The sequence below is a fragment of the Phalacrocorax aristotelis genome, chromosome 11, assembly GCF_949628215.1.
Source record: "Phalacrocorax aristotelis chromosome 11, bGulAri2.1, whole genome shotgun sequence".
Lineage (NCBI taxonomy): Eukaryota > Metazoa > Chordata > Aves > Suliformes > Phalacrocoracidae > Phalacrocorax > Phalacrocorax aristotelis.
Window position 1 is genome coordinate 21,990,979 of NC_134286.1, and position 25,593 is coordinate 22,016,571.

General features: G+C 43.5%; 1 protein-coding gene across 4 annotated transcripts; it reads left to right on the plus strand.

The window, feature by feature from the left end:
- The first annotated feature begins 2,707 nt into the window (after window positions 1-2,707).
- Window positions 2,708-21,734, plus strand: RLIM (ring finger protein, LIM domain interacting). 4 transcript variants are annotated; one of them, XM_075106271.1, is made up of 4 exons: window positions 2,708-2,898; window positions 12,844-13,032; window positions 13,903-13,986; window positions 15,330-21,734. In XM_075106271.1, exons 3-4 carry the CDS (start codon window positions 13,972-13,974, stop codon window positions 16,881-16,883), a joined length of 1,569 nt encoding a protein of 522 aa, XP_074962372.1. In that variant the 5' UTR covers window positions 2,708-2,898; window positions 12,844-13,032; window positions 13,903-13,971; the 3' UTR covers window positions 16,884-21,734. The 4 variants fall into 4 exon arrangements, with proteins under 4 accessions (XP_074962372.1, XP_074962369.1, XP_074962371.1 ...); XM_075106268.1 differs by having other exon boundaries at window positions 2,709-2,898; window positions 15,349-21,734; XM_075106270.1 differs by lacking the exon at window positions 2,708-2,898 and adding an exon at window positions 8,020-8,152 and having other exon boundaries at window positions 15,349-21,734.
- The last annotated feature ends 3,859 nt before the right edge of the window (window positions 21,735-25,593 follow it).

Below are 25,593 nucleotides of genomic sequence, written 5' to 3' on the forward strand. Positions count from 1 at the left end.
GCCACCATCTCTGCGCATTGCTGGGTGTTCATCTCCCAGCAAACTGGCAAATATCCACCTGAAGAGCCTGAACTCACCCACAGAGGTAAAGAATAACAAGTTGATTCCTCTGTTGCTCACCATTTGATGATCTTTAAGACTTTTGGTAAGATTAATCAATTAAAAGTATTTTATTGAGGGGAAAAGGGAGAGGCAAACAAACAAGATGACTTGTCAGATGCCATAAAATACTGAGAGGCTGTTCCAGGAGCATAAACCATCATCTCATTCCTGTGTTCAAATAGTACAATATGCTGCACCTCCCATTTGCTCAATAATCCCTAATATTTTGCTGCTTAGGTTACTGGTGCATAACAAAGTCACTTTTATCCTGCTCTGACCTTGCCTGGTGTTCAGAAAAGGTAGGGAGAAAATACAGGAGTCACTTTCATGCATAAATCACTCTGTCGCAGTAACATCACCTTTTATTTCTTCAGTTCTTTGAGGTCCACCATTGGAACACTCTGATGGACATCCTGCTGATTTACTAATTGCCAATACTCACACTTGGTGGCTGTCTTATCAATGGTTGCACAAGGCTTTCCATGCTAAAGTGGATCAATTGTGTGTCAGTCATCTGCCCCCTGAATTATTGATGTTTGACAGTGGAATTAATTTTTCTCCTGCTTCAAAGATGTCTGCCAAAAATGAAAGGGTCTCTCTCTTCAGGGGATACAGTTTCTCCAACCATGGGAAGCTGTCGGAGGTAGGAGCACTGTCTACATAAAAAGATTCATTTGTTGTGGGTCAGGAAGAAGGCAATTTTTCCCAATGACAAATGTTTTGATTCATAAAAACCAAAAAACTCCTTTGTGACATTGAAGTTACCTTGACCAATTTTTCTTTTTTTAATTTTACTCACTAAGCAGTCAAACCAGCTCTATTAGGTCATGGTTTGACCCTACAGTAAATCCAACTTTAACACAAGAGCTATATTGCAGCAATGATGCAAAGGACTAATCTGATTTAAACTCACTCTTCCAACTCCAATTTGCTTTTTAAAATGTTACAGGTTAACGTTCTGCAAGCAAGTTTTATGCCGGATTAGATCATCTCTCCATCACTCCAACTATATGCTGTATCAAGTATCATCTATGTTTCTGCAGCTGGAATAAACTTCTGTGCTTTATGTTCTAGTGAATTCAGCAAAAGTATAGTTGGGAACCTACATCTGCTCCAGCTGAAACTGGGGCTGCTTCAGCTCTCCATTACTGATGATTTTGGTATCACAGCCTTCAGTTCAGTGAGTTTCTAAACCACTTCCTTTCCTGGTTCCATGCTGTAGCAAGTAAAACAGGAGAAATATGCCCTGTACTTGACCCCTCCATTCTCTCTAGCACAAACACTGTAGCTGCCTATTAAGTTCTCAAGTCTGAAGAGGGAAATTTAAACTGTGAATATTTAAAAACAATTCATTTACATTAGAAGTTGGGCTTGTATCTTTCTGCCCATTTATGGTTCAACAAACTTGCAATGCAGCCCGCCCCTGAACTTGGCGGGAATCTCACTACAATTATAGTAAACTCCCAAAAGGAGAAACAAAGGTGTCTTGTGGGCTTTCTGAAACCGCATAAATCATCAGAAATTGTTTTTTCTCTATGTACTGGTCCTTGCTTAAAAATGGAGATGACTTGTCTGTTTTCCTTGAAGTCCTTTTCAGGCAGTACAGTGGGATGTTTCCAAACTTGGATGAAATCCCTACAGGATCTCTACAGGAGACAAGTCTGCAGAGCCTCAACCTTTCTCTCTCCTTAAACTAGCACTAATACTCAGTACAGCATGAGCCTCCTTGGGTTCAAAACTGACACAAGGTTTTTTCTCTCCTGGTTCTCTCCTAACTATTTCTTTTCAGCCCCAGTTTTCTTCCCACTGTCTTATTGATTCCTGATTTCATTTCTCTGCCAGAATGCCACGAGGGAGACACACTGACCCTGGAAGCAACACAGCTGCCATTTATAGTGTCAATGAGAGGAAGAACTGCAGAAAAATTTAACTGAAGAACAGGACTCAGAGAACATGGGAAGTCTGGTATTCAATTAATTAAGGGTCATATTGGAAAACAGGTGTACCTTAGGTTTTATACAGTGTGACAGTAGTCTTTAATACACAAGACCAGATGAGGCAGCAGGGAAAACCTATCGTGAGGAGAGGGGATATGCTGCCACAGTTAAAGAGGGCAAGGTACTGACAGACACCACTCCTCGCTGACAATCTTTTGCTCGTCCTTCAGAAATGTTGGCCATTGTCAGCCTCGAGTGCGGGCGTGGCCACCCAGCGCCCACCGTGCAGTGACATGAAATGGTGCCCACGCTCACAGGCCTGGCTGCTGTGGGGATCCAGGCCCTACTGCTCCTGCACCCTAACGGCACTGCAGGCAGGCACTGCCGAGCCCCAGGACCCTCCGCATCCCCGCGGGGCAGCAGCAGGCTGCGGGCTGAGGGGTAGCCAGGAAGACCACCCCCGACAGCCACCTCGCCACCATGCCACCCGCCCACAGCCGTCGGCCTTTGCCCCTCTTCAAAATGGCAGCGCCCTCTCAGCGCTGGGGCCGCTCTACCCGCGCAGTCCTCCACGCTCTCGTTGGGCCGCTCTCCCTCCCCCCGCCGCTACGCCGGAGGAGGTGGCGGCGCCTGCGCAGAGCCGCGTGCTCCTTCACTTCCGTTTGTCGGCGGCCGCTTCCGGGCCCCCGTTCCTTGGTAACAATGGAGCAGAAAATGGCCGCCTGAGAGAGAGGGAGGGCGACGCTGCGGCTGCTTGGGGACGGACGGAGCGGGGCGAGCAGGGACCGAGCCCGCTGAGGAGCGGGGAGAGCAGCGGACCGAGAGCTGGGGAGGCGGCGGTGGGTAGCGGCGGCGGGCGGTGAGTATCGGGGCCGGAGGCGGACTCTCAAAATGGCCCGGAGAAGGGAGAGGCCCAGGCCCAGGGGAGGCGGCTGCGGCCCCCGCCCGGAGCCGGGGACGGCCGGGGGCCGCTCTGCACCTGCTCTGGGCTCTCGCCGTGCGGGCTGCGGCGTCCCGGGTAGGGCAGGGCGGCTGGCGGCTCCGCGGGGCTGGGGAGGCCCGGCGGCAGAGGCGGAGCGGGGTGCCGTGATGGAGCTGGGGGCGGTGATGGCGGTCTGCGCGCGGGTGTGCCCAGGGCGATGCGGGGAGCTTGGCCGCCGTCTGCCTCGGATGGGCTGGGCTCTGTCACCCACCCTGCGGACTTTTTTTCCCCTTTTTCCTGGGGCGTGTGGCAGGGCCTGCCGCCGAAGCGGGGCGAACCTGTTCCTCCATTTGGAGCTGGAGGAAGGTTTGCGCTTCCCCCCTCGAGGAGGCCTGCTGGGCCCCTCACCCTCCAGGGGTCCGATTGGCCTGGAGGAGGAACTGAAACTAGCCCCTTTTTGGTGGGGTGGAGTGTGTGTGCGGGAATTATAGCCACTATCTTGGGCCTCGCCATACTGTTTAGTGCCTACTTAAGGAATCACAGCTGTTCAGGACCGTGTTTTCAGTGAGTTCTTTCCACGAGTTGAGATAAGAAGCCCTGTTGTGGGAGATAGGCAAGAGGAACTCTTCCTATCTCGCTGTGTCTTGTTGTAAGGGCCTTGATCAGCTTGTGACCTGTTAAAATCTGTGATGTTTGCTCTTCCTGTTCTTTTAGTTTCTCTCCAGTTAATCACATTATCCTTGCGCTGTCACTCTAGTTTCCTGTGTAAGTTCTGCCTTCCCTTTTTTATACTGTTTTTTGACATTTCAGATTTCTTTTTACTGTGTTTCAAAACCATTGTCAAGTCCAGTTAGATGCATGTATTGCTTTATCCTTAGTGGTCTGCTTTAATGGAGGAGCAATATCAGGTTGTGTATAATAGTATATCTACAATGTAGTTATTAAGGTTTGTTATGTGTCTTGGTTTAGTGGGTAGTAGAAGGAGCCTGACAAAAGGTTCCACAGAAAAAAAATAGAGATTTTTTTTAATAATAGTTTTGTTTATTTCACCATTTTTCAGGAAAATCAAGCCTTTATAAAGAGAAGCCTGTAAACAAGAATTCAAACTCAATTGTTACCCAGTAGTACCATCACACGTTTGATTTATTTTCCCTGTCTGTAGTGGCAGTACTGGTTAATTTCAAGTTGTAAATTGTTGTCAAAATGCTAACGAAGCACCGACACCAGTTTGTCCCTGAATTTTGATTGCTGCGACTTGTCAAGTCTTTTTTTTTTTTTTTTTAATAAACAGTTGGCTGCTTCTTGTGCAGTTAAATATCTTAATTGGGAGTCACGTGCTTAGTTTTGTTGTAGTGGTCAGCTAGCACTTAAACTGACTGGATTCTCTCTACAGGTTTACTGTTTTGGAATTAAAAGAATTATAGCTTGGAATTATGTCTTTTCTGCCCCTGACAAGGGAAAACACACCACACACTATAAAATTAAGGCCGCCTTGTTATGTTAGACCACTAAAGCATAACTACAGTGTTCTCTGCATCAGCAATTCTGACTGTCTGTCACTGAAATAACCACACTAGCATTTTTCAGGTGTGTAGTGGTTGTCATATGTACCATATTTATTTTCCATATTACTGAATCAATAGACATGCCAAGGTGTGCTGGAAAACAGTGTTACAAGTGTCTGGTCTCTACTACATGTCTCTGTTTTGTACTGGTATTCTTAGGGGAATGGATAGTATGATCCTTAAATGGATATGTTTTCAAAACACCTATGTATTAATATACCTGCCTAGCTTATTCCTTTATTCCGCTTCCCTATGGAAATGTATAAAAGAAAAAAAATCCTTGATATTAGTAGAGTGCTTCTAGTTGCAGTGGCGGTGTTGTACTTTTTTTTTTTTTACAGCCATAACAAAATGTTATGACTTCATATACTGGAGTCTAAAGACTGCATTTAAGTCCAATTTAATATAGCTTAGCGTGTTACTAGGCTGTTCTAAATTTTTTTGTAGAGAACTCAGTTTCCATGTTTCAAAACACTTGAACCCAGACAAGATTAATGGGTATTTATCCAAGTTTTTGTGACTTAAGTTTTCATCAAGACTGAGATTATCAACTCTTGAGCTAGCAAAAATTAACCTTGAAGGGATAAAACCAAATGTGGACACCTCTGTCTTCAAGATATTTTTATGACAGTCTTGTGCATCTCAAAAACAGTATTTCTAAACAGTGTAGCAGTGTAATAACTTATAGTCAGAACCTTTTGTATGGTGAGTAGGGATAGCAAGAAGCATCACAGGGCCTCCGTTGTGCATTTGCACAGGTTCCTGGCTGCAGTTAAGATGATAAAAAACACACAAGCCTGTGCCTCTTTCAGACTGTTCAGGTTTATATTAATGAGGTACTTCTTAGTACCTTTTTGCTGATGTATGGTGTTGAAGCTCAGCTCTTTACTCAAGGAGGTCTGCAGAGTTGTATGGTCTCATAAAACCATCTAATGATAACTGAATAGGAAAAGTCAGTGCACATTTTCTCTTAATTTAGTAACTTAAAACCATTTTGCTTAGAGCAGTCCTAATTTCAATATGCAAGATGTATGTGCACGTAGCCTTGTTTAAAATGCTTGAGCTTGCCTGCCTTGCAATATCATTGGAAATGGAATTCTAATCTTACAGATATCTACTTGAATTCAAATAAATCTTAATTTTATTTTCCACTTCTATATTTGTTTGGCACTAGACATCAACGACAAGAAAAATCCATGTATTGGAATTCCTCTGTGGGGATTGTTTTACTTTCCTTTTACTTTCAGTAGTAGCTGTATTAGCAGCTGTTTTGTAGAGACAGTGAAATTTGGCAATAAATTTAAAGGTGTGTGTTTCTTTTTTAGTCGAAATTTGAGTTATGATTGGCTTAGTGCTTTCGCTAACTGGAAGTTCTGTTTCTTCAGAAATCAAAACACGACATGATAGTCATCATGTAGTTTTGTGGGTACAGTTTCCTTGGATGTCGATCCTGTTTATACTGCTGTCTTTCAGTGTCAACACTGGTTACTTGCATGCAGCATTACTTCTTCTGTCGAGCTTCAGAGTGGGCCTTCTGCTTGCTGACCTAGTGGGAAGCTCACTTCTGGGGGAAAAGAGCATCACTTCATGAGACGCCGGTGCTGGAAATTTGTTATACTTTGTATATGCTAAGCTTTCTCTTTGGTGATATCATCTGAATTTGAGGGCAAAAGGCAGTACTATAATAATTTTATTTTCAACTTGTATGTGAAAAATGTTGGTTTAGTAAGCGTGGACGATAAAATGTGAAGCCCTGGATTTTGGTGGTTCTTACTGCATTTTATTTTCAGAGCTCCGTCTTCATTCCACATGCTCTTGGTATTCTGGAATTGCTAAGCTCTACCCTTCCGTACAGAAGATAACATTGCAAAACTGTAACGAGTTTTGTTTCTTTTTTAACTAGAGCTCTTTGAGTTGGTAATTTATACAGTAAGATGACTACTCTGCCTTAGATACTGCAGGACTGTTGGAGACTACTGGGGTTCTGTACCCTCATTTCTTCACTTCTTACTTCCCAGGAGTTGATATTACAGCTAAGAGCGCTTCTCATCTTCACCTCAATAGTTGGTTCTGTTGAAATTTTTTTCTCTTCCCTCCCCCCCCGCCCCCCCGTGGAATTTTCTGCAACTGTTCTGCAAAGGTATTCATCTGCTTTCCGTTGTTTAAAATGTATGTTCAGAATGACATCTTGTTTTGCAGCCTTTGGTTTGAAACATACCAAACGCTTAATAGAAGGCAAAATTTTCTTCCAGCTTTCCAAAAGTGGTACATGTTCCATGATATTTTTTGAGGCAAAGAGGATGTAGGGAGCTTCTGAGTGTTTAAAATTCATGGTAGGTTTAGTAGAAATCTACTAAGTGTAGATCTGTTGTTCATTACTGTCAGTGGGAAGCAAGAATAGCTGAAGGAAAAAAAGAGTATATCCAAAATTCATGGTGCAACTTTGAAAACCAGAAAAGTTTGTTACTTGTTCCCGTTTCTAAGATGTAGATGAGTAAATTGTACCTATGCTATCAAAGCTTTCGGTGTGATCACAAAAGGAAACCTGTGCACCTGCACAAAAAGAAAAAAAAACCCTTGACATAATGAAGCTCCATGTATAATGCAAATAGATAGCTGATTCATTTTACTGTTTTGTGGTATCTTTTTCCTTTTAATGCTAGGATTCACTGACAGTCAGGTTTTGCTTCTGCTTTTCAGCTTGCAGACTTGAATGATGAAATATTTAAGACGAAAATGTAGTTTCTGTTATGTCTTACTTTCTGCTAGTTTTGAGTATTGAGAAATTGGATACTCACTGGCATGGAAACTATTTTTCAACTTTTAATCCTTCTAGGAAAATCTAGTAGTTGGGAGGTGGGGTGGGTCAGATGAGTGCTGCACGTGAAGTTGGTTCTGTTCGTGCTTAAAGAAACTTGGGGTAACAGAACTGCCTGTTCTAGCTGCTGTTCCTGTGTCATCTGAGAAATGGAATTGGAGAGACTGCTGGCTGGGGCTGGTCCTGCCAAACGTACGGTATGTTAGAGCTGCTGAAGTCAGAGTTCATGGAAAGTGCTTTGAACAGACAGCTGTGTTGTGCTTCGGCTGTAGAGTTAAAATGTCTTTGAGGTATGTTCAGTGAAAGCAGGGGAGCAAAAAATAGTTACTCTGTAATAACCCAACGCAGAAAATAAGTATTTCTGGCTTCTACTACTGAGTCACTTCTTTTAGTCAAAGGGTTTGATAATTTCCGCAGACTTGGAAGTAAGTAAGGTGCTCTACCGGTTGAAGTACCTAATTAAGGTGAGGTTATGAATCATAAATGAGAAATTAGCCTTCTGCTGAGCACATCTATGAAACACTTATTCATGTTGCTATCATCTTTTTTGTTTATACAAAGGTATTAATTATGTTGCTGGGATGTAGGGTAATTCAGGAAGTGTTCATAACATACCGGCCACTACAACTTCTCGTGTAACGTTGAAATACCGGTAACACCTTGACGTGGAGAGTTTTAGAGGAAATTTTTGTTGCACTACTAGCACATGAGCATCTGGGTTGTTTCTGCGGTTTAACTAATTCAGTGCCTTTCTCCTGTTAAGATTTGAGCCTCGCCCCATGAATCTAATGAAGATCCTATCTTTAAGGTATCGCTTTTTCTTTTAACCCTGCAAGTGAGTGATTTATGAGTTTGTCAGGTCTTCTAATTTTTACCTAGTTAGTTTAAAGAGAGTTCTAATGTTTTCTGTATTTTTTTTTTAATTTAAAAAATCAGGAATGCAGGCTAAGGTAGTGTCTTGGTATTCGATATGGATAACTAACATCAGGAGAAATTACACATTTCTGAAGGAGGAAGAGCGAGTGATTTATCACTCTGCCTTGTGGTCCTTTAGTACTTCTCCTGGGAAGAATTCTGTAGTCCATAAGTGCTAAGCAGTATGGAGATACACAGTGTTATTGTTGATGGTTAATGGACATAGCAAGTATTTTATCACTGTCCCACTAGGTTGTTTTTAAGCAGTAGCAAATTCCTGACTGGTTGGATTTAGTTTACACATGACTTGGCAGAAGGGAGAATGTAAAATATTTATTGTACTGTAAGAATAACTTTGCAGTATTGAAGGAATATCTAGTACTCTTAAATTGTTCCTGTCCAAAAGAGCATAATATTACTTCCTCTTGAATAAAAGAATGTGACGAAAAATACCTTTTGTAGGCTTACTGTTTTTGCTCCAGCAGTCTCTAGCAGCAGTGGAGAGACAGCTAGTCATCTGTGCTCTGAAATCTCTGAGATTGTTGAAGCGTAACTGCAGGGAAGATACTTTGCTGACTTGTGGAAGGATGGGAACACCAATTAAGAATTCATTGTAGTTAATGTGTCTGGATATTCAGCTGCTCAGTATTCCCCCCCTCCTTTTTTTTTTTTAAGGAGAAGATTGTTTTCGCTATGATTCTCTTGTTTTGTGCAACCTTTAGGTGACTCTCCCCTCATCCCCATTTTCCCATAGAGAGACTTTCATTGCTGGATGTCTCAGCTGAAGTTGGCAATGATCAACAGATCTGAACTTCCTGCTCATAGATGCGACCTTCCCCACCCTTTGTCAACTCAGTGCTGACAACGGAGAACACTGAAGAAGGAAATTCTGAATTTTTTAACTTGGATAAGAACAGAGTGTTACTTTGAATTGAACTAAACCACTGGAAGAAAGAGAAACAAACTTGAAGCATACCTGCTTATTAGAGAATCAAATGTTGGTTATTTTGTTGTAACTTAATAGTATACCTGTTAGTTTTCCCTCATTGGTTTCCCCATGTTATTGTAGTCAGCTTCCTTAAGCCAGTCTTAATTTTCTGCAGTAGACGAGCTGAGAACACAATCCCAAATGAGGGACAGGTTTTCAACCTATTTCTGCAACGCTCTACTGAGCTGAAATAGGAGTGAGGTGATGTAGTAACTGGCACCGTAGAAATCCTGTTGTACAGCCCAATGGGGCCTATGGAGTCATGCTGAGGCAGTAGTAGTCTAAATATTCTAGGAAGCTTAGTCTGGTAACATCATCCTCTGCAGCACTGTAGGAGGTGAAGCTTAAACTGGACAACGTGGACAACAAGCTGAGTGGACAGTGAAGAGGTAGAAAGTAGCAGAAGCCTTAGGGTAGCAATCCTGATTTCCATTTACTGGCTATAATATCAGAGCTCTAGTTTGAAGAGTATTTGTTGTAAACAGTAAGGTAAGGAGAATGTGGTGATGTGCATTTATATGTTTCTTTGCCATCTCTATTTCCATCAGTTCAAACATCCCATATAGATTCATAGCATTTCTAGGACATTGAAGCTAAACAGCATGAAATTGGGGTACAGTGGGCCAGTGTAATCTGTTGCAGTAGCTTGCGATAGGAAAATACAGTGAGTTTGTCACTAGTAGAAATAGTGCTAATGTAAATTAAATTCTTAATTCAAGACCTCGCCTCTGAGGCTTTTTTCTTGGCAGTAGCAACTTTTCCATCTTGACCAAAAGCTGATTTTATGGTTTAGGAGGGAAGATACAAGATGATGGAGGAGAAAAGAGGAGCAAACCTAAAAATAAGTAAGACTGACTTTGACTTATTCTGAGCGTTTCCTAAAGGATCACCTATCGAAGTATACATCAGTCTGGTGGTAAAGAGGAGATTATTTTTTTCCTTCCCACCCCACTTATTTGACTCTCCCTTTTTCCCTGACCAAGAAGGATACCTCTTCATCTTCTGAAATGGAATGGGCAAATGTCTTTGGATCAAATAGACATTCTTAGCTAAGGTGCCTGCAAGCATTGGAATTGCAGTTCAAGGGAAAATTTCAAAGCATAAGCAGTAAACAAATACCATGCTTTGTACGCATAGTGTGGTTTTCTTTTTTTAAAAGCTGTTGTAGAATTAGTCTAATGCTTACAAATATGCTAATATTGCCATCTTTATGAAGAGATTCTATGTGTGTTAAAGTCAGTAAATATCAAGGTGGCAGTCGTTTGGGGGAAAATACTTTACAAAACCTTATGCTGCTCCTGTCCCTTAGCATCTTATTACATTCCCGTATTTCCTTAATTGTATTGTCAACTTTCTTTCATTGTTGTCCTAAAAAAGAGACTGTGAGTTAGAATTTTGATATATCTCCAGAGAACTAATGCATCTTTCAAGGTTTTATTTTGGATGCAAGTCTCGTTCTACTTGAGGCTTTATTCAGATGTTTCTTTTAAAAGCAGCTGTCGTCGTATTTCTGGTATCTTATCTAGAATGAATATGTCTTTAAGTGAAGTTACTTGGAAGTCGTGATTCTGCTACAGAAAGCTTGTAAAAGTTGTTTGAGTTTCAAGCAAGCTATGTTCTCATTAGAAATATGTGTCTGAGATTTGAAGGGCATACAGATTTCATAACTGAGCCCAGTCCAAGTGGAACATACCTGCTGAAACCATTGCACAACTTTCACTGTGAATGGGTTCATTTACCAGTGTATTTGACAGCACGTCACATGCAAGTCTTCAGACGGGCCACACAGTCTTTAGATTGCACCAGAGATTTAGCAACGCACAGAAAGCCGATAGGCTTCCATTTGAAACGGTAGTAACCCTAGTGAGTGCTGCTGCAAATTAAGCCTAATTTCTTTGGTAAAATGGCAGAAATTCACAGAACCAAATAATACCAGTAGCCTTGCGTACTCTTACTACTGAGTGGCAACAAGTCATCAGTGCCTTAATGAGGCTAACTTAAAAACAAGTTCTTCTGCATCAGAATTCAAGACAAAGAGGGTTGGAGTAGCTGCTTTATAATCTGCAACTCTGCAATAATGGGATGCGCTATCCTGTGGAATTTTCTACAGTTACACACTGAGGTTGTCAGTGCACTTTAATTTTCACAAGAGCAGCTGAAATAAACTACCCCTGGAGATCATGCAGTGCTGCTCTTCTGTGGAGAAGCACTAGTGTAAACTGTGGGCAGTCTTGACTTGACAGCTGTGCTGACAAACCAAAAAAAGATGCTTTTTGCACTAGACAGATGTCTAAGTGTTGGAAATTTTCCAGTGAGAAGCAGAAAAGCTTTATTCTTCCAGTATTTTCATGTCACATGAAGTATGGTTTAAATGAAAGGAATGTTTTTTCTGATGGGGAATGTTATTGCAGAGCTTTTTAGCATGCAGAGGATTAGCTTGCTAATCACCTCTCTGAGTAACTAGATTCTACCAGTTGTACAGGAAAATTCTTGATGTTGTGAATAGTGAGGCGTAGTGATTAAGGAAACTAGTTGTTATTTTAACTTCATTTGATATATTTGCATGGTGCAAGTACTGCCAGAATTTCTCCTGCATTTGCATTTATTTTGTTATGTTGTTTATCAAATATAGACATGGCATTCATCGATAATTTTATTTTTGAGACACACATTGTCAAGGATCTCATCCAAATGAAAAACAATATGAGGAGAAGGTTACATTAAAAACTAGGCAATATAGAAGGCAGCTCTTTATAGCAGAAATTACACCCGGTATACACCGTGGAGTTTTGTCCTGGAAATTCTAGTCATTGGCATCAGTAATTCAGTAAATGCTGAAACTTGCAAGCATATTCTTCTCTTGACATAAAACTACAAGCTGATTTCACAAACCCTTTTCCTTTTTTGAGGAAATGAATAGTCTGGGTTGGTTGGTGGTTTTTGGTTTGGGGTTTTTGTTTTTTGTTTTTACACATGGTGTTCCATGGCATCTTCCGTCTTTATATTTGAATTCTTCATAACCCCTTCATTCTGTTAAAAATCACTTGGATGTTGAAGAGGGTGTTTCTCATAGCAGACAGTAAGTCAGATTGATTCCTCCTTTCCTCCCCATAGTTCAGGGCAGGAAGAAGTGATTGGGCACTTAGTCCCACGCTCATTTAGAGTTAGAGAGCATGGTCAAGGATGGCTTGCTTATGCCTTATACTGCACCGTAAGGCATGCTTTGTGATTTGCGAGGCAGTTGCAGCGTTAGGAATATTTTACACTGAAAAGCGGTAGTTATGGATGCCTATGTAAAGCTGGACTAAGGGTTATGGCTGATATTATGCCACATGTTCAAACTTGCTGCTTTGTTGAGTATTTGATAATGATGGGCCTAGATTTTGTTTGTACTTGAAGAGGTTCATGCTTTGAGAATTATTTCATTTATGCCCCCTGTGGTTATGCAGCTTATCCTAACTGAAGCTTCATTAGTAAACTACCCCCTGCCCACCTATTTAAGGATAATAATGAAGGACGTAGTACAGCTTAAACATACTTAAATTTCATGCTATGTTTCATTGTGCTGGATGAAGGATTTATTTTCTCCTTTTTAGGTACTCTTCCACCCATCAAGATGGAAAGCTCAGATTCTAGTGATAAAGGAAATATTGATCAATCGGAAGCACAACGTCAGAGTCAGCTAGATCGGTTGGATCGAGAAGAAGCTTTCTATCAGTTTGTAAACAACCTGAGTGAAGAGGACTACAGGCTTATGAGAGATAACAATTTGCTAGGAACACCGGGTAGGTAATGCTTGTGTATGTATCTCTTACTAGAATTGCTTGTAGGCAATTTGAGTCATTTTTCTGTTCCCCTGAAACTATTTCACCCATTTAGTTTGTGTGCTGCAGTGGTGTTCCATGGTAGAGAGTAGCTTCTTACTGATCTGTGCATGCTCAAATTTGGGCAGTCCCCTGATGAGTGGAGAGGTGGTTAGGATGATGTGGATTCATCAGGTAGAGAAATCTAGTGTTTACACAACTTGGTGGGAACACCCAGAGTTGGCCCAGTTCCAGTTGTGGACCCTTAGACCTTTATTTTGGTCGAAAAGAAGATGCTCCCTTAAGCATCTGTGTGAAAATTTTGTGCTGGTGAGGTTAAGAGTTTGTAACTAGGATAAGTTGGCTGGTGTGAGAATCTGCATCGGCATTTTTATGTCAGTTTCTAATTGACTTACTATTTTAAATTGACTCTGTGTAGGATGATACCTAATTCAAACCAGTTCTAATTTAAAGCATGACTCAACTAATTTAAACCTTTTTTTCACACTTGGAAAGGTGTTATCTTAAATATTTTACTCTGGACAGCCATTTAATTGGTATAGGATGATGAAAATTGCTGATAAGTTGTAGAGGTTACAGAACCAGAAAGCACGTCTGCCTTGAATAGGTTGAAGCTCTTGGATCCTTCAGCTTCAGCAAAACTTACTTGGGATAATGGTGCTGAAGTATCTGAACTTCCCCTTAGCAGCCTGTTTGGCAGTCTCATTATGGCAGGATTTAATAAGGAAAAAAAGACATATGATGGCTTGTACCTTCTTTAGAACCTTTTGATAATGCTTGCCATAGATATGATTTGGAAATATTTTTGGAAAATTTTCCTTATTTTCTAAGGTGAAATTACTGAAGAAGAGTTGCTGAGAAGGCTACACCAAGTTAAAGAAGGTCCGCCACAGCAAAACAATGATGAGAACAGAGGTATATACAGTATTTGTGAAAACTCTTAACTTTAGCACCCCGTACGGACCTTAACTTGAGAGTGCAGGAGTGGAACAAGTTAAGCCTAGGCAGGTGCAAGGTGAGCTTTGTTTCAAAACTAAGCGAACGCTATGTCTGATATCTGCTGCAGAGGTCAGTTTGGGACAGATTTTGTAACGCATCTGTTAATTGCATCAGGGTAAAAGTTTCCTTTAGGTTTGGTTTTTTCCTTTTTTTTTTTTTCTTTTTTTAAGATTGCCTTTAGCCCCAGTCAACAACTAAGCACCACGCAGCTGCTTGCTCGCTCTCCCAACCCCAGTGGGATGGGGAGAGAATCGGAGGAGCAAAAGTAAGAAAACTCGTGGTTTGAGATAAGAACAGTTTATTAAATAAAATAAAGTAGTAATAGTAGTAATTATTATCTAATGAAAAGGAAAATAGAGAGAGGTGAAACCCAGGGGAGGGGCGGGAGGGGAACAAGTGATACAACCGCTTACCACCTGCTGACCAACGCTGCTGTTCCCCCCGGCCAGCTCCCCCCAGTTAATATACTGGGTGTGATATCCTTTTGGCTAATTTGGATCCACTGTCTTGGCTGTGCCCCCTCCCAGCTTCATGTGCACCTGGCAGAGCATGGGAAGCTGGAAAAGTCCTTGACCAGTATAAGCACTGCTTAGAACAGCTAGAACATCAGTGTGTTATCAACATAATTCTCATACTAGATCCAAACCACAGCTACAGTGAAGAAAATTAACTCTATCCCAGCCAAAACCATGACACCTTCCTGTCTGCTACCTTCTGGGATGCTTTTCGGGAATCCCTCTATTTTTATTCACCATTCTTCCCTTTCAAAGATGCTGTATTGCTTTCGTTATCACCCTTCTGTAGAGACTGGTGGAGGACACTTGGAGCTTACCTCTGGGGGTTCATTCTTTAGTAAGATAGATTTGCTATAAAGCTATTCTTCAAATGAAGGGTCAGGACAAACTTAGTTCTCTGTTTAGCGGTCGATAGATCACTTAATTGTTTGGAAAGGAAAACGCAGAATATTGATGTGTTATGACACTGAAATGTGACTTTCCATTTACTTGCAGTAAACAATATGTGTTATTTTAATTACTTATTTGCTATGTGGTGGCTGCAGCCTATCTGTACGTATTAGAAAAATGTCCACTCCTGCTCCCTTAAAAGAGCTCTGGTAGATAAGAATTGTGATGCTATGTGTAAAACCACATTAGCGCTTGGTAGAGTTAAGCACTTCTAAATTGTCACTTGTTAAACTAAGCAATTATGTTCTTGGAAAAGATCACTCCAAAATTAGCTCAGTACTCTAATTTTGGTAGTTCCCTGTCTTTTTCGCAGGTGCAGAGTCCGCAGAGGATGTTTCAAATGGAGATTCTATAATAGACTGGCTTAATTCAGTCCGACAGACTGGAAATACAACACGAAGTGGGCAACGAGGAAACCAGTCTTGGAGAGCAGTGAGCCGGACTAACCCAAATAGTGGTGACTTCAGATTCAGTTTGGAGATAAATGTCAACCGTAATAATGGGAACACAAATCCAGAAACTGAGAACGAGCCATCTGTAGAGCCTTCCAGTGGGGAGGATTTGGAAAACAGCCAAAGTGACTCTGAAATTCCAAGGTCTGAATCGCCATCTGTAAGGCAGCCTGGAACAGAAAGGAGCACTTCGGAGGAGCTAACAACTGAGGAAGCTTCCCCTCCTAGAGGGCAGAGGAGAGCAAGAAGTAGGAGTCCAGAACAGCGGAGAACACGGGCTAGGACTGATAGAAGTAGGTCACCTATTAATCCAGTGAATGAGGCTCCTCGCAGGTCTCATCACAATACATCATCTCAAACACTTGACCACTCCTCAGTGAACGAAGCTGAGGGAAGCTCTAGAACTAGGCAGCATGTGACATTAAGGCAGCATACAGTGGGGACTGAAATGCCAAGTGAAAATGCGGTTCTGTTTTCAACCCCTGAAACAAGACCTGTTCCTCAAGCAGCAGGTTCTTCAGAAACTAACGGCACCAGTGAGTCTGCAACGCCTGGGCAGAGGCCTCCTACCATAGTACTTGATCTTCAGGTGAGAAGAGTTCGTCCAGGAGAATACCGGCAAAGAGACAGCATAGCCAACAGAACTCGGTCCAGGTCCCAGACACCTAACAACACAGTCACTTACGAAAGCGAACGGGGAGGGTTTAGGCGCACATTTTCACGTTCAGAACGGGCTGGAGTGAGAACTTACGTCAGTACCATTAGGATTCCTATCCGTAGGATCTTAAACACAGGCTTGAGTGAGACTACATCAGTTGCTATTCAGACTATGCTAAGGCAGATAATGACAGGCTTTGGAGAGCTGAGTTACTTTATGTATAGCGATAGTGATGCAGATCCTAGTGGCCCAACTCCAAATCAGAACGTGGATGCTTCTGAGCCACAGAATGGAGGTGGTGGTACTTCAAGCAACGAAGGTACAGATGTAAGCTCAGGGGAGGTGTACGAAGGTGGTAACGAAGGTGGTTCAACGTCTGGTACCAGACGGGAAGGTCGAAATACGAGGGGATCGGTCACATTTGAAGAAAGCGGTTCTCTACCATTCCTTAGCCTAGCACAATTTTTCCTACTAAACGAAGATGACGATGACCAACCAAGAGGACTCACCAAAGAACAAATTGACAACCTAGCGATGAGGAATTTTGGTGAGAGCGATGCTCTGAAAACCTGTAGCGTGTGTATTACAGAGTACACGGAAGGCAACAAGCTCCGTAAATTGCCTTGTTCACACGAGTATCATGTCCACTGCATTGATCGCTGGTTATCGGAAAATTCTACTTGTCCCATTTGTCGCAGAGCAGTCCTAGCTTCTGGTAACAGAGAGAGTGTTGTCTAAATAAGATCTGAATTTATGGCCAAGCAGCTAGTGTGATAGTGATGGGCAAAGAAGTCACTTCCTTTATGGCCACTTTTTGAGTGGTACCTCAATGTATAGTAATGACTTGGAGTGAATCTTCCCTCATGAAAGCATTTTCTCTGGATTCAAGCTTTGAGAATTGGAAAACTTCTTCAATTAGGGTTTTCAGGATCTAGTCAGTTTGGGTGTTTAAATTTCACTTGTCCAAAGACATCTACCCACTTAAAAATATTTTTTTTTTTCTTTGTGAAGAGTATTCAGTTCTTTCCCCCACCCAGCCCCTGCCATCCCAGTCCAATAAACATTTTGTCCTCAAGATTGTGCTTATGAGGAGTTCTCTGAGAAGTCATCGCAGCTAAATGTACACGAGTCGTAGAGGAATTTTTGCAAGAAAACCGACTATCTGAAAAAATAATATGAACTTAATTGCACACTTGAACATACTTTTAATTTTCTTACATGGGTTAATATTGGACATGTCTGTGTAAATAACACTAATGTTAGCCCTTTCCCCATCACTATGGCACGCTGTAGGATGAGCTGTTAGCTTAATTGGGATATTTATCTTGTTGTGGAAATATAAGAATTGCCTATGCTTGTTTAAATAAAAAAAAATCTGTTTTAAAATTGTAAAGCTTTTTTGTAGAAGCTCAGTACTTTTCCAATGCACTGTTGTACTAACGCATTAAGAATTAAAATTGTACCATGCTTAGAAATCAAGAATGCTTTTCATACAAAACCCACCACACAGAGAGCAAACTAAATACAAGAGAGCTGCTTTTGTAACTGTGTACCTGTCAAGAGCAGTGCATATCTGTACTATTTATGTGAACAGCTACTGTAATATAAAAACAGTTGAATTAGACATCTTAATTCCATTAAAAAACCGAAAATTAAATGTTATAATTGCAGTGTTTTGGCTCAGTAATGCCACCAAAACAGATGATAAAAATTAGAAACTGTTCTAATGGCTGGTTATTTCTTGGTGTGGTTGCTAAGATGTACTAATACAAACCGGTATGTACCAGTTCATTTGGTGAGGTTTATGCCCAATTTTTCTATCAACTTCTTCTTTCAATTTTTGAGGCAACTCTGTATAACTGTTCAGCAGACAAGTATTGACAGGGTTGGTTTTTTTTCTTCCCCACCAGCTTCAACTGTGTTAGTAACCTCTGGATCTGTTGGGTGAACGTGCTGGTACGGCGGTGTTGGTAGCCTGTGACTCAAGTGCCACAGAAAAATAACTTAAGTATTAACTAGAAAACAGATTATTAGAGTGTTAGGTTAAATTTGAAAATGAGAAATGATTATGGGAGCACACTTAATGTGTAGCAGATTCTAAGAACAGCATTAAAAAACCCAACAAACTCTTTATATTCCTATTGGGCAGATTAAAATGAGTTGAATTTACCTTTTAAATTACGTGCGTGGCATATTGAAATTGAGAATTGGAGAATGCACCTCAACCCTCATCAGTGTCATGGGAAAACACCCCTCCCCTTCAGTGGCCTTTCTTTTATTCTCTAATAAGTTATCTTTTTCCTAGCTTATGTGTGCTACAGGGAAAGCAATATTTATTTCAGCTCCAGGGCAGTAGTTATGAAGGGATATGAACTGCTCTTGCTGGCTGTGTGGGAAATGTTGCTTGTTCCTCAGATGACAAAACCAAAGCTGGCCTAATTAAAACACTTCTTTTTGGTGTTTTATAGTGGTGGTTGCATAAACTATAATCTCTGCTCTAAGCCATTTTAATGTCTCATCAGCTAGTTAAGGATGCCACAATGTCCCAAAATTCCAGATTTTTTCTGCGTGTGCGTTTTGTGGTGTTTGGTTCCGTGGGAAACCCTGACAGGCTGTTCCTCCTGGTGGGGGACGCCATGGTGGCCGAGGGAGCACGTGTGTTCTTTTTGAACAGAGGAATAAATAAGCTCATGTTTTTAAATTTTTCCCTCCGACGTGCATCACTGTAAAATTGGACGTTAGCTATTAATTTCAGGTACTGGACTTGCTATGCCAAAATTTCCTCAACAAAATAACACTCCTGAATTTCTTCTGGTAGCACTCACGTAGCAGATACACGCTATCAGTTGCAGTTTCCAGTAGCTTTACTGACTTACTGGAACGTAGAATTACAAGGGAAGAAAACCCTCTCTATGTGAACACCGTGTCAGATATTGCAAGTCCGAGGACTGAGGCTGGTGACCAGAAGGGAAGGAGCCCGCTGCTGCTAATCAGTGTGAAGCATGGCTGTGATACCTGTCATTCAGCATAGCTTTCTTTTTAATGTTCCGAGTTTCCAGTAACTGTTCACGTTGGTAGAATCAACTTTACAGTTTTGTTATAGCTTAATGGCATGCCTTAACATTTTATCTTTCTGTAACAATAACTAATAAAATGTTGGAGGTTTCCCAAATGGTACCAAGAACAAATAATTTAAACTCAGTTCAGGAGACCTTGAATGTTCTCAAGTGTTTTATATGCCTTTTCCAACGTGAGCGTGGTAAAGGCGCCAGGGGTTCGTTGCCTGACGTCCGGAGGAGCTGGCAGAAATTAAATTGCTGATACAGCAAAGACCTCTTTATGTAGCTGAGTCATCTGTCAGCTTCTGTGGTAATTCAATTTCTGTTCTTTTAAAGTTAGATTGCAGTTAGGAAAAGCCGATATTAACACTTCAGTTGCTAACAAAATGCGCAAGACACTAATTGAACAAGGTTCACGATTAGCCTGATGGGCAGCTCATGAATCATTTTGGTATTGAGCATTTGTACTCACCGCTTCCCTCAGTTTACGCTTTCTTGGTGTTACAGGAGGGAAGCAGCCACTTAACTCGTGCTTGTAGCCGTATGAAGGGTTAAAATGGCTGGGTTTGTCTTTTCCAAAGGCCTGATTGTACAGAAACGATGAGCCTGAAGAGGCAGAGACAGCCTTGTTGCATCAGCTGCCTGGCTCACAGTGCCACCGTGTGGGAGCCTCTCTCAGCCTTCCTTCGAAGCCAGGGTAACTCTTGGCTCCTTGCTCGGAGCCGCATGGTTTCTTTTGCATTGAAGGCTGTTCCTTTATTTTATTTTTGAAGGAGGTTCCCTGTTAACTGCCTGCCTCAGTCGTTATCGTGGTGGTTTTCTCAAACTGCAAACCACCCGAGCTCCTGCGGTGAATATCTGGTGCGTGAGCCTCGTTCCTTTCTGACCGGACCGACGCGCATCCGCAGGAGCTCCCTGCACAGCAATTAAAGCAGTCAAGGCCAAAACCTGGAATAACACACATCATTTTTTATTTAAGAGTGCATTTGATAGTTGAACTGGGATTGTGAACCGGTACAGAGTTGTGGGTGCTTACTCTTTTTTTTTTTTTTTTTAATTGGGGCTTTTTCCGTTAAAAGACCGAAGAGTTAGTCCTCGGGTTTGTTCGATTTCCCTTTCGCGTGCGCTTTTTTATTTCTTCAAACAAGTTGGCTTTTTTGCAAAGAACTTGTAGGCAGTTCACTCACTTGTTTTAAAAATGATTTGATTAGTGTAGGTACTGCATGCATAGAAATTAATTAATGCTTGGAAGACGTTTCGTAAGGAGCGTTGACGTGCAGGCGCAGCAGCTGCACTGACGTGACGCCGCACCAGTTTTGAAGGAGCCATAATTGTCCATTGTGGCAACTTGCAAGCGAATGGATTTCCCACCAAGGTTGGCACAATGGACCGTAATGACTGTCATTCCCGTTTCCTGTCACTTGTCTGGATTATGCAAATGCGGAGAGTCCAAAGGGCTGTTTCCCCGGTATGTCTGCAGCCCGTGTTTATCTTGAAATGGTTGCCTACACAAAGAGGAGGTTCCCAGTGGTCTTGTAATAACGAGGGCTGAATGTGAAAATGAGGGAAGAACCGCAGTGAAGGCTGGCCGTCGGTCTCTGAGTTGTAGAGTGCCACGAGGGCGTTTCTGAACCTCCTCGTGTGATCTTCGCCGTCACACTGCAATGCAAAGCCTCATCCTGCCGGCTTAGCCGCAGCCTTATCTTTCGGTTGGGATCCTTTTCATTGCCCTGTACCTCCGTGTGACTGCCCGACGTCTCGGTTTTCTCACCGGCCGTCCTCGCTCGGGCCGCGGGGGCTCGTGTTGCTTGAGCGAGGGTGTGTACGCAAGTGCGGCGCTGACGAGGTACGCGCTCGTTGCGGAAGAGTCTGCCCGCTCCTCTGCCTTCTCCCAGGAGGGGGGGCTTTGGATGAGGGTTGGCTTGGAGCCACGTTAAGGGAATTTATAACAAATTCAGAAATATTTCCAACCTTGACGCACACTAGGCTTTTTGTTTGTTTGTCCTTGACTAGGGAGGGAAGAAGGAGGGTGAAGAGACAGAATCGACGGTAACTTACCCAAAGTACATGAGGTTGTGTTGTATTAAAAAAGAAAAGAAGTCTGCATCTGTTATACCAGGGCTTCCCAACCTCTTTTTGGTATGAGGTATCTCTTTTTTTTTTTTTTTTTTTCTTATGGGGAAACATTGAATTTCTTTTGAGTGTTTTATCTGTTTTTGTTCCCTTAACCTAAAACACTCGAGACCCCCTTCCAGAATTTCACTATCTGCTAGCAAGGCTGTTGGTTGGGAAGCCCTGATTTCAACTGAGTATGTAAAAGTTTTCTTTTTTTTTTCTTTTTTTTTTTTTTTTTTTTTGTACAGTGCTTTACATCTGTTTATACTGGACTTGTTTAATACAAAATGGTACTTTGAGGTCATCGGACAACAGTTTGACCAGATTTAATAGCTAACATTTAGGAGGAGTTTGTTCCCTATGTAAGATGTCATAATGCAAATTTAAATAGACTCAATAAAATGCATGAAGTGTTCATTTTGTGCTTGATCATCACTCCTTGGGTTTATTCTTACGGTGGGAATGCGCTGGAGGAAACGTTGGTGGATGTGGTAGGAATTTATTTCCTCCGTACGCCTTTTCCCTTGAGGCTGGGCAGAAAGGAAGGAGCCGCAATGGTATAGAGTTAACTTCTCGGAAGAATTTATTGCTCCTTTGTACATAAATCTGAAGCAATAAATCTCGCTGCGTCCCAGACTCCTGTAAATCCATCAGTGGATAATGCGGGATACGAAAGCAGTGTCTGCAAGTTGTCTTTCAGGTAGCAGCCGTGACTTTCACGGGTGCCTGTCAGTACCAGGGCGCGGTGGTCGGGGCTGTCAGGGCCGAGAGTCCCTAGAAATACACTGCCGTGTTCAGCGGCTTTCGTGAGAGCCTCTCACGGTGACTAAAAGCTTTGTCCTAAAATTAGTAGCTGCTGTACACGCAAATGCTTACTTGAGTGGAAAGGAAACTTTTTAGGGTGTAGGAAGCTGGCTTTATTATCAGTACTTCCCTCACCTCAACTCCGTTCCTCGAGTAGGAAGCGGGAGCTGCTCCCCGAGAGCGTTGTGCTGACACCGCAACAAAAGAGGGGTGGAAGGGTGATGTATAGCTTGAAAACACGCAGCGCCCGGTGTTTGGGGTGCCAGGGAGGTGGGTCGCAGTATCGCAGCTGGGCTCGTGCCTGTGTGATGCTCCTGCTCGGTAAGGAGGAAAGTCGTGGGCTTCTCCAGGGATGTGTTGTGTCGGGATTCTGCTCTCGCCTCGCGCTCCGTGGGGAGAGCTCTTGGATATGGGTGGTTTTTTTTTTTCCCATTCCCACATGCTTCGTCTTGAGCTCCGTGGTCTGTCTTGCTCCGCAGGTGAACAATCTGAAACTGAGTCTTCAACGTAGGTGTTAACTTTTATTTCAGTGGCTTCGTTCATGAAGCGGTTCCCACCCTTTCTGTACCAGGAGCTCTTTGCCAGGTCGCCGACTCCAGCCCCGCATCTCCCTGCGGGAAGTCCCTCCGTTTGGGTAGCTCGGTATTTGTTCCTTAAAAACTGTCAATCAACCCCCAGATTGCTTAAAGAGCCCAAACCAACCTTGGAGCACGTGTGTGGCTGACTTCATCCCTATGTTTGTTTTCTTTAATATAGTCGAGGTCTTTGTTCTGGCCTGTAAAACTTTGTATAACCTTGTTCCTCCCTCTCAGTGCTTAACCCTTGTAACCTTTTACATTGTCCTGCTCCTCCCTTCAGGGTATATTTCCGTGGTAGATCCAGATCTTCACAGGGGAATGTGTTTGGCCGCTTTGCTGGTCCTGCTGCTGGCTGGGAGGAGAAAGGTTGTGTTTGGCGAACCTGCCCATCCCAGAGCGAGGGGGGGTGCAGGAATAACCATGCATTTGGGGGCTTCTCACCTCCAAAAGGGCTCTTCTGACCACTCCTCAGTGGGATTGAGTGTTTGGAAATAGAGTGTCCGGGAGAAAAGCAACGGCTGTCTGCTGCTCGCTTGCCCTTCCCAGCTGTTTCGAGTGTGACTGAACCCATTTCAGGGCTTTTAATATAACGAATCTGAGCTCAGCTCTGTTGTGACTCCCTAAACCCTTACAATAAGGTTATATAGGGAAAACTAAACCCACTTTTTAGTCTTAAACTGGCGGGGCATTGTCTCTGATGCTAATGAGATGCTGATGCTGCATGCTCCAAATGTTCCCCTGAATAAATCCCCTGTTAAGCTGAGCATGTGAAAATCCAGGCGTCACGTCCCCTCAACAATGATTACTTCATAAAACAGGAGTCAACCCATATTTGCTGAGGGTTTCTTGAGTTTTGGCACCCTACACCATCAGAGTCCTGGGTTTTCAAGGAAAAACCTTACAAGGCAGCATCCCTGTGAAAGCACTGTGGGATTCGGGCCGCTGGAGCTGGACAGGGGCTGCAGTGGGTTCCCCGCAGCTCCGGCAGCCGGCAGAGCGATGCCTTATGCAGTGCTAGGAGGGGAGCCAGCCGGGCTCCTCGTTGCCAGCAGAGATGATATTTTTTGGTAACTGGTTTGAGTTCTCAGCATGGATTTGCAGAATATGATTTCTCCAGGCTGAAACTTTAAGGCCGGGTTTTTTTTTTTGCGGCTTTGCTCGCTGTGATGGGTCCTGTATGAAATGCCATGAAGCAAAAAGTGCCTGGCTTGGTTTCTTGGCTTTAATACCCGCTCTAGTCTTTCCTTTCACAGCAGTGAAATGGCCCTGACGACACCGCCCCAGACCGAAACCCCACGTTTTGCCCTGCGTCTGCAAAGCCAGACCTCGCCCGCAGGCTGGCTGGTGGTTTTGCTGATGCTGGAGGGTGTTACGGGCGTGAAAGCTCTTGGCACGAAGCTATTTCAGGAGCCCACAGGGTTCATCTCCTGACTCCACGGCAGGGATCTGTGCCAAGATATGAACAGGGGTGGGACCGCTGCGTGCCTGCCCTGAGCATCGCTCGCTGCCAGCCAAGGGACAGGCAGCACCAGGCAGGAAAACATGCAATGGAAGAAATAGTTTAATCTCTGCAGGTACTGCTGACTTCCAAATAAACTAAATCCTAAATGATCTTGGAAATTACTTGGCCTTTGCTGCTGGCACCTTTGGGATGATCTTGCTTTAATTTGTAAAGATGGCTCTAAATAAACTGAAATACTTGCTGGGGGTGGGGAGGCTGGGAAATGCCCTGGAAGCTGATTGCTGTTGGCTGGTGCCCAGGCAGTGCTGCTCGTCCATCTTCCCTGCATGCGTGGTGTGGCCAGGAGGGAAAGGGCGGGTGGGAAATGATGGAAAGAGATGAAGGACAGAGGAGGGGAAGGGAAAGAGGAGGTAAACTAAACTGAAGGAAAACTAAGGAAGGGTAGAAGAAAAGACTTTTGAACCGTGCTCATCTGAGTGGGACTGGTGAAAACATCAGCACAGGTGGAAGAAGAATACGGGTGGGAGCAAAACCTTGGGGATCCTCAGGGTCTGGCTGTGGGGATGCGGAGCAGGTCCCAAAGAAGAGACGTGGGGACCGTGGTCCGGGGCCCTTTGGGGCCAAGCAGGAGGGTGGCAGGTGCTGCTGGGGGCGATGCGGTGTTGGCCACGTACACCGGGGCTGGCCCGGCCTGAACAATGCTCCAGATGAGACGACAACAGATTTATAGCCATAAAATCCCAATCCTGGGCAGAAGAGGTGTGTTCCAGAGCACTAGCTGGAGCCAGTGAGGGCGGCGGGGGGGGACACACGGGGCCCTGCTCGCACCCCACCCCGCAGCAGTGGGAGGGGCTGTTTACACAACCCCACCAAAAAAACCCCCCGACCGCTGCTTGTGTTTCCAATGTGGGATCGAGCAGGGCTGTGGGTGATCAGGAGAGACTTGTTTAGTGTAGCTCTTGTGCCAAAAAAAGATTTTTTTAACAAAAAAGCATACCCCGAAGCCTCGGCCAGGATAAAGCATGCACAAGCGAGAGGGTCCAAAAGCAATCAGTGCTTCTTGCAGCCCAACGCGTTCCTCTGCTCCCGCACCGGCGGGGTGGGCTCGGGCTGCCTCCCGCCGCGGGCGTGCTGCGTGGTCAGCGTCAGCCTTGGTGGCAGTGGATCCCTGCCACCGGGACCACGGGGAGCCTGGTGGCTCCCCTCCCTCCCAGGCACATACCTTCTCGCTCTCTTTTTCCCCTCTCCTCCTTTCCCCCCCCTCCCCTGCACTGTGTTTGCCTTAGATCTAAGCATATATATATAGATGTATTTTTAACTCCTTCCCTTTGCCCCGCTGCCAGTATTAAGCGGTCTCCCATGTTGCGTTTAAAAAAAGCCCCTAAAACCCAACCTAAAGGAAAGCAAGCGCATCCTGAGCACACCCCATC